Source organism: Anastrepha ludens, chromosome 4 (genome assembly GCF_028408465.1).
Source record: "Anastrepha ludens isolate Willacy chromosome 4, idAnaLude1.1, whole genome shotgun sequence".
Classification (NCBI taxonomy): Eukaryota; Metazoa; Arthropoda; class Insecta; order Diptera; family Tephritidae; genus Anastrepha; species Anastrepha ludens.
In genome coordinates, this window is record NC_071500.1 from 85,227,995 (window position 1) to 85,237,094 (window position 9,100).

At 33.6% G+C, this 9,100-nt stretch overlaps 2 protein-coding genes across 2 annotated transcripts; both read left to right on the top strand.

Moving 5' to 3' along the window:
- Nucleotides 1-128: 128 nt before the first annotated feature.
- On the top strand, nt 129-898 carry LOC128862024 (uncharacterized). Its single transcript, XM_054100420.1, has 2 exons — nt 129-233; nt 335-898. Exons 1-2 carry the CDS (start codon nt 218-220, stop codon nt 622-624), a joined length of 306 nt encoding a protein of 101 aa, XP_053956395.1. The 5' UTR covers nt 129-217; the 3' UTR covers nt 625-898.
- Nucleotides 899-3,818: 2,920 nt separating this feature from the next.
- On the top strand, nt 3,819-6,663 carry LOC128860031 (uncharacterized). The gene is made up of 2 exons (XM_054097256.1): nt 3,819-3,900; nt 6,320-6,663. Exons 1-2 carry the CDS (start codon nt 3,891-3,893, stop codon nt 6,580-6,582), a joined length of 273 nt encoding a protein of 90 aa, XP_053953231.1. The 5' UTR covers nt 3,819-3,890; the 3' UTR covers nt 6,583-6,663.
- The last annotated feature ends 2,437 nt before the right edge of the window (nt 6,664-9,100 follow it).

A 9,100-nucleotide genomic window follows, 5' to 3' on the forward strand; every position in this document is an offset into this window, starting at 1 on the left:
AAAACTTAAGCAAATCAAATACTTCTTGGAAAAGGTGGCCGACTTTCATTATCTATGTAAGCCATGCAATTGTAATAATAGAAAATAAACCAGCGTGCCACAAGCGGGTACCTCAAATATATACGTTACGAGCATTTTCTATAAATATGCAATAAAGTGTTGCAGGAAAAAACAGTGGTTAATTGTGCTCGAGCTTTACTGCAATTTCAAGCAAACGATGAAAATGAAAACCGGTAAGTGAATTCTGAGGCAAATTGTTCCTTTCTTACTAATTTCCTTTCCTACTACTCTTTACAAAAATATTTTTTTTTTGCTCTATTTTCTCACTTATTAGTCCTTATCCGCTACATCTTAGTCCTGTGCGCTTTGCTCCTGGCTAACTCTGCCTATGCTGCTGATGAGTACTGTGATCCGGACAGCGATGGCAAGCCTATTTGTCAGTCCATTTCAAACGGTCAAACATATCGCAACTTCTGGAATCCCACAAGGTATTGGGTGTGCAATGGAAGTGGTGAACCGATATCCAAACGCTGTCCCAGCGGTACTGCTTTTAGTGGTGAAACTAATAAATGTGTGCCATGGATCGATTGGGTGTGGGTGCCGCCATGTCCTGAAGTTAATTAATTTGATATTCTACATTCGGTACATTGGTTGGCTTTATGTATTTGAGGAAAATCCGAAGAACTACTTTTTTACTAAATAAAAAAATGAGTGATGGAAATTTTTATTTGGATACTTACAATTTGTTCTGTTTAGTCGTAAAGATGATGTCCGTCAAATGACTCAAATCGCATATTCCACCAGAACAGACTGTTAGCCTAACCTACGCTATTAATCCTAATATCCGAAAAATAAATACATATATGAAACACTTATTTTGTCCTGAATTTTTTCGACTTTAACGATCCATTGATTTAAGGTGTTACATGGGTTTCGTCGAGTAAAATTTAATAAAATTTCTTCAGCAAAATTTGTTTTTTTAGTGCCTTGCTACCAAAGATAAATCGGATAAGAAATCACTCTCAATACACTATATTAGGCAGTACATGAAAGATAAACTTAGAAAGGAATCTATTTAGATAACAGAGAAGGTAATTTCGAAAAACGTATTCAGCATCGAAAATAATTTAGACATCGTCAAGGAAAAATTTTAGTAATATTAAAGAACGATCGAATATCGTTAGGTGCAACACGGTGTGAGCTATTAATAAAAAAATTGAAAAAAAACTGGGGAGATTTTTTCTGCCAAAACTGCCAACAAAAAATGTTGAAAAAAAAAATTATAAAATTGTTTTCCAAAATTAGAGCGGAAGTTGTTGAAAATCCAATCCCAACAAAATTTTTTTTTCTCAAAATCTTGGAAATTTTTTTTTTTTATTTTTTAGAAAAAAAATTATTTTTCTGAAAATCTTTACTTTATTTTGCAAACTTTTTTTTTAACAATTTTTAATATTGAAAAAATTTCAAAGTTCATTTTTCGGTTATTTATTATACTCTAGCCTACAAGTAAGCCAATTCGTGTCAAAATCTAAGGCAATATCCAAAATACTTGAATCACTTGAGATGGAATCGTTCAGAGAAAACCTGATGCATTCTTCAGTGTCAGACGCCCGGGTGGAAATTCAATACTAGAACGCATGCAGTGGCAAAGAGATTAATCCAAAGATTCCAATCGCTCAAAATGTGAGTAAAATCATAAAAATAATCAAACGGATATGTGTGCATTTTTTTCTTCACCCAAGTACTGAAGATTATTGGGAAAATTATTTCGAACTATTTGCGTAAGGATAATAAAGCAAAAACCATAAAATACTTTTTACTTCACCTTGTATTAGTTTGGGGAAAAATAAATCCATTATTTTCTAATCCTAAGTACTAATATTTTGAGCAATTTTTGATTATTATTTGAGATACCTTAAACTGTTAGCCAGAAATTTGCTTACCAATCCGATTCTACTTGGAATTTTCTCAGTCACCATCAACTTCGTTATTTTCAAAAGTGAATTTCTGTACTTGACCGAATTCTGATCTGTGCATTATGTGAAGCAATCAAAACTATAAACTTCAGTATTTATGTATGACCCTATGACTCGCAGCTGCGCGCTTGCCTTTAGGTGCGGAAATAAGAAGTTTTCTAACAATGGCTAATTTCTAAAGAAGCTTTTTCGCGACAGAGTATCACTTTAAGGATCGCCATTTCCTGCCGAAGGGCTATTAGAAAAAAAAAATATGCTATCCTTCCATGTTTCATTTCGACAGTACACATTGAACGAACGGTTAGCGATATGAGAGTAATGCACAAGTCCAACTGGCTATGGCGGCTATAATACAAAGCAGCTTAAGGCCATACCGCAATTAGGTGCTGAGAAATACATGGAAGGTTGGGCACAATGCTCTACAAGTCATTGAAAGGCTGGATAAATCACTTTTTCCAAAAATTCTAGCCAATTACTGGCGGAGTTGTAATCAACCAAGATATCAGTTTCAATGAATTAAAGTAGATTATTTAGGTTGTCAACATTAAAGTAGAAATATTTTACGTCTTCACTGGTACATTAATAATCATAGAGCTCGTTTTAGTTAGCGTTTTCAATAAGTTATGGAAGTATAATAATATATCATAAATAAAAATATAGTAAAATATCATTTAAAAAAAATAACATTTAATTTGGCGAATGTTTATGAAATCTTTACCATTTGTCTTAATTCAGTTCCAAAATTATTGAACAACTTTGTTTCCTCATGTAAGGCCAACCTCGTCTGTAAACTATTGATTTAAATATCAGCTCTTGTTATTGATTGTGGCTTTAAACGAAATTATACTAATTAGCATTTAACAGCGCCTCCGGCCATTAGTTTGTACGAATATTCGCTGAGGCGTTTATGTCTCTGTGGCCAACCGCCCAGTGGCAACAACTCCACTCAACTGGCCTAAGCTCGATGCGCAGCAAACTACCTGCGGGCCATTTATGTTAGCAGCTTATTGACTCGCTACTATTACTACAAATTCCACTACTACTAGCTGGCGACTATCAATTATCGATTACCAACAACTACTGAATAATTGCTAATAAGCGATAACAGCAACGAACACCGGGAGGGTGTACGAGTATACAGAGGTATCCAATGCTTAAGTGTTGAAAGAAAAATATAGTCAGGAAAATATATACATAAGTATGTATGTATATATGGGACATACATGCACATACATATGCACATGTCTGTGTATATGAAGAGAGGAAGATTACTATAATTGGCCGGTTGATGGCTATTTCCTTTTACTAATTGATTATTTAATAAGATTTAATGGCATATATTTTAAAGTGAGTGAGCTGAGCTTATTCTAAATTTTCCATTTAAGTTAAGTATTAACGCACAAGCGATACAGAAAAATTATGGACAAAGAAAACGAGCAAGTAAAGCAAAACAATGCGTTGACCATATCTAAAAAAGGGCCAAGTTCAATTTGTATCCGTAGAATTCTTACCAACTTTATAGTTTTTGCATAACCTTCATTTAACGAACCAATTGCTATCTTTCACTACACTCGCCCAGCACTTTGAGTTTTATCAATTTCTGAAACTTTTACTAAATCAATCAAATGTTAACGCTAATTAAATGATAAAGCAAACTTCAAATCTAAAAATTAATCAGCAACCAATTGCAAATATTAAATGACTAGTTTCTTAGTACATAACTTTTGAAAAAAATCTTTAGTGCATGCGAATTCTTAATTAGCCCTTTTTGCCCCTCTCCAGCATGCAGCTGATAGCGATACTACCAGAAGCACATATAGAAAAAATTTTGTATAAAAGCTACGAGAATGCAAGGAATTGTCATTCGCTTTCTGTTTCTTTGACGTCTTCTCTCGAGCCTAAAACAGCAGTACAATGAAATTTGGTATGTTGTAAGTTTGGTAAAAAATTTATATATTTTTTATAAGAAATTATACTTCTAATGGTGCGAAAAAGACAAAATTTACAAAAGTTCTAACGGTTACTTCTGTCTTTCGTGGAATGAAAAACAGAAATAAATTACCATTCGCTGCGAAAGTGATGAAAAAATCACTTAAACGAAAATTTTCAAATTGTTTTTTTTATAATTCAAAGTATTTGAAATATTATAGTGGAAAAAAATAAAAAAATTAAAAACAAAAAAAATAAAACAAAATTAAAAATAAAATAAAACCAAAAATTTAAAAGCAAATAAATAGAAATAAAAAAAATTAAATTAAAAAATATTAAAAACATTAAAATAATATTACTAAAATTTCTTTGAAAATTCAAAGTTTTTAAAATATTATAATAAAAAAGTTTTACAACTTAAAAAAAATTAAAATATCAAAACAAAAAAAAAAATAAGAAAAAATGTATAAGTTGAAAACTATTAACAAAAATTAAAACTATATTAAAAAAAAAATATATATACCTATATAATTGGCTCGTACACCCATTTTGGGTGTTTGGCCGAACTTCTCCTCCTATTTGTGGTGTGCGTCTTGATGTTGTTCCACAAATGGAGGGACCTACAGTTTCAAGCCCACTCCGAACGGCAGATATTTTTATGAGGAGTTTTTTCATGGCAAAAATACACCATTGCCTGCCGAGGGGCGACCGCTATTAGAAAAATGTTTTTATTAATTTTGGTGTTTCACCGAGATTCGAACCAACGTTCTCTCTATGAATTCCGAATGGTAATCACGCACCAACCCATTCGGCTACGACGGCAGACATTAAAAAAAAAAAAAAATATAAAAAAAATCTAAAAACTAAATAAATAATAAATTAAACTTAAAACTCAAACCGAAAATTTATGAATAATTTAACTTAAAAAAATGTTTAAATAGCATTTTATAAAAGGTGTGACCATCCTTTCCTCCCAGCATCCGAGAGGAAGTGTCTCTCTACGTCATATGTGGTAAAAATGTATACAAAATTATCAAAAATTTTGAGTGTCAAAAAATCACTTAATCAAGTAAAAAAAAGAATTTTTAATTAAAAAAATTAAAAAGAATTTTAAAATTGAAACACAAAAATTTAAATTAAAAAAGAATAAAAACGATAAAAAAAATAAAAATAAATAAAAGAACTTTTAAAAATCAAAAATTAATTTAATAAATTTTTGCATAAAAAATATTAAAACAGTACTTGAAAAAATGTTAAAAACATTTAAAACCAAATTTAAAAAGATATGTGTTTAAAAAATCGTAAAACTTAAATAATTGATTTAACTCAAATAATTGCATCCAAATTTTGCTCCACAATTTATTAATAATCCAACTTTTTAAATAAATAAAAATTTTAGTAGCATTTTATAAAAAGCGTGGCCATCTTTTCTTACCAAAATCGGCAAAGCATTGCCTTTCTGCGCCATTTGTTTATAAAATAATCGAAAATTCTGAATAGCGAAAAAATCACTTAAGCGAAAATGTTTCAAGTCTAGCCGGGTAAATTGACTTTTTGGCCCAAAATTTTGTGATGGAAATGATAAACTAAAAAGATTTTAATTAAATGTAAAAACAAATTCAAAAAAATAAATGAAGAAAAAAATTATTTTAGATAAAACAAAAGTTTAAATAAAAAGTTTCGAAAAAAAATAGTATTTTATAGTATAAAAAATAATTAAATTTAAAAATGAAAATTATTAAAAAAATACAATTTTAAAACAAACAAAAATAATTAAAACTAAATTAAACTCTTAAATCTAAATTTTGTTCGAAAATTTTAAATAACTCAAATTAAAAAAAAAAAAATGTTGCTTAAATAGTATTTTACAATAAAAAATGAGGGCCGCCATTGCTACCAAAATCCGTGAAGAGTGACTGCCTTGTGCCCTTTGTAGTGAAAATATCTATAAAATGGTAAAAAATTCTGCACGGAGGGAAGTTTAGCAACGCTTCAGGTGGAAATGTGATCACTGCTTTTTTATTGAATAACCGGTAACTAACAATAACCCGAGAGTTGGGAGCGGATTCCGTACGGAGTCTACTTCTGAAGCGAGCATCAAATTTAAACAGTAGGCAATATTAGGCTAAGAATCTTCAGAAAGCTGAAGAGTTCTAGGAAAATAGATTGGAATCTCCATGAAACATTTTTGAGACCAAGTTATCTTGTCTAATTCATACAACTCTTGTTCCACTGAAAGCGTAGAAGATATCACCATTCGTTTGGAAAACTTCTGGAGAGAGATTCCGAGTAGTAAAATGTTTGGTTGTTATACAGAATGGATCGTAATAAGATTATATAAATATAAATCTAACTCATCACTACATGAATATAACAAATATTTAATATTCTATTTTTCACTTCATTTCCCCCAGTCTACGCTTTCGCCTTCCTGGCATTGGCCTTTGCCGTCTCAGTCCATGCAGAATGCGACCCTGATGGAGATGGAAAACCCACCTGCACTACTGCTAATGAGGGTGACATATCACGTAACTTCTGGGATCCAACTCGTTACTGGGTGTGTAAAGAAGGTGTTGCTACTTCGGTACGGTGTCTTGAGCAAACTGGTTTCTTGACCTCTGCTAAAGGCTGCGTGCCATGGGGTCAATGGACCTGGGTACCACCATGCGACTCTTAATTTTTTAGTTTGTAGTATTTTCGATTCGGTCTGTTGTTCAGCTCTAAATAAATGAATATGTATATAATGACAGCTTAAGAACTGTAGTAAATGTTCTCATTTTAATGTTTAAGAAGCAACCATGGCACGAGTACGCCCTTGTGGGCGAATGATGTCAGAATTATTACGAGAATATGAGCGTAAATGTGTTGTGTTTGTGACAAGATACCCGAATTGGCATAAGGTGAGGAGGTCTAGTGTTATTTCTCAACTCAAATTTAATAACAAATATGTATTTGCTAAAAATGTCGTTAGGAATATAATATTTTAGGCGACCTTATCGCTTACTGTAGAAATTGGGTTTCCTAAGGCTTCAGTGAGCAAATGAAAAAAATTAAAATCCTTTTAGAGGACTAACAGAATGGCATAGCGTTTGCTTCGGTAGTGATACCATCTAACGTTATCAGGAGCTACCCACCACGGAAGTATTTTGTGTGAGGTATTGAGAGAAAAATTTTGCGGCCAATTTTTGACCTTTGCACATTGGCGACGGCGAATATCGTAGGCGATAGAACAATGAGCTGTGTACGCTTTACGACGGCACAGACATAGCGCAGCGAATGAAGATCCAGCGGCTACCTTGGGTTGGGCCGTGTTGTCCGAATGAATACAAACTATCCGGCTCTGAAAGTATTCGATGCGGTATCAGCTGGTGGTAGCGAAGGAAGGCCTCCTCTGCGTTGGAAAAATCAGGTGTAGAAACACTTGGCTTTACTTGGTTTGCTCAACTGGCGCCGGTTATCCCGAGAAAGAACCGACTGACGCGCTTTGTTAAACTCGGCCAAATCAAGAAGAAGAAGTTAATCATAGAAAAAAAAAACCAATTAAAAAAGTCGTAGATATACTTCGCATCATATCGGTTGTAAGGCTATGGGTGCCTAGCCAGAGAAGCAAGGTTTAATAGTAATGGTTAATGGTTAATGGTAGTAAAGGGTTAAGGTATGGCCCTTTAGCACTGCGACCATATTGATCTATTGTGCACCCTATGCTGGCCGCCGTAGCCGAATGGGTTGGTGCGTGATTACCATTCGGAATTCACAGAGAGGTCGTTGGTTCGAATCTCGGTGAAAGCAAAATTAATAAAAACATTTTTCTAATAGCGGTCGCTCCTCGGCAGGCAATGGCAAACCTCCGAGTGTATTTCTGCCAAGAAAAAGCTCTTCATAAAAAATATCTGCCGTTCGGAGTCGGCTTGAAACTGTAGGCCCCTCCATTTGTGGAACAACATCAAGAAGCACACCACAAATAGGAGGAGGAGCTCGGCCAAACACCTAACAGAAGTGTACGCGCCAATTATTTATTTTTTTTTTTATTTTATGCTGTCTATTGACTGTTAAGTATGCTTATGAATTGTACCAGCTCCTTCTGAGGGAGTGATTGAAGGTCTTCATCTGCTAGCCAAGACTGCTAGCTCTTTTAGCGTTGAAACTTAGGAACTTTTTGGAGTGTCTAAGACCCTCTACGTTGTTCCAATGCTGATTTAATAGACTTTTTGCCCAAGGGTTTAATAGTAGCAGGGACAACAACAAATTCACCACAATAATGCTCTACAAAGTTCGGAGCATGCACCCATCGTCAATCACGCAGTGTGGATGATTTTTTTTTTAATTGCACTCCGCCACACTCGTTCGTTATTTGTGCGCTGAGTAACATTTTTCTATACGAAAAAAAAAAATTTATGTGTAACAACAACAAGAATTTTTTTTTTGTTTTTCACCTATCAAGATCATTTCATTCAATGTTGACTCTCAACACCTTTGGAGGTACAGACTTCGAATTCGCCGACCAACCGACCATACACCCGCCCCCCCGCCTAACTAGTACGAGTACCCACGCTCATTGTCTAACGGCCGCTGCAGCCAACTAACTGCCAAGCATTCCTATTCAACTGATCAATTGGCATTGATAGTGAGCACACGTCGAGTGGTGAACACTATTTGTAGACACTGTTCGTATTTATTTATTTTCAGGTGTTTATGGGTGTTCTACCGTACTTTTGAGAATACTTGTGCACATACATACACACATACATATATACTTGTGTAAATACGCTTTATAGTTCTATATTCGCATAGCTTACTGCATTCAGTTATCCTGAGCAAAATCTACATACAGTCGTACATACTTTTTCATGTAACGGCGTAACCCATTTTCGGTACAAATTTATATAAAATCATGTCTGTTTTTGGAATTTTTTTTTCAAAATTCTCCTTTCCAGTTGTTCAAGGTGGAGATGCTGATAGTCAAGTTACAGCAGCTACTGTGCTTTACATTTGTGCACTTATATATGGAATATACTTTTATACATACATACACACTTATCCATACATACATATATATGTGCATAGTTGCGTAGGTAAATCTTCACAATTCACACCCAAACCTGCTGTCTACCTGAGAAATTCAATAAAAAAGCAGATCGTCTTAATCTTAACAATAATCAGGTATTATTTTATTTGAATTGTCGCGGTTCAATGCT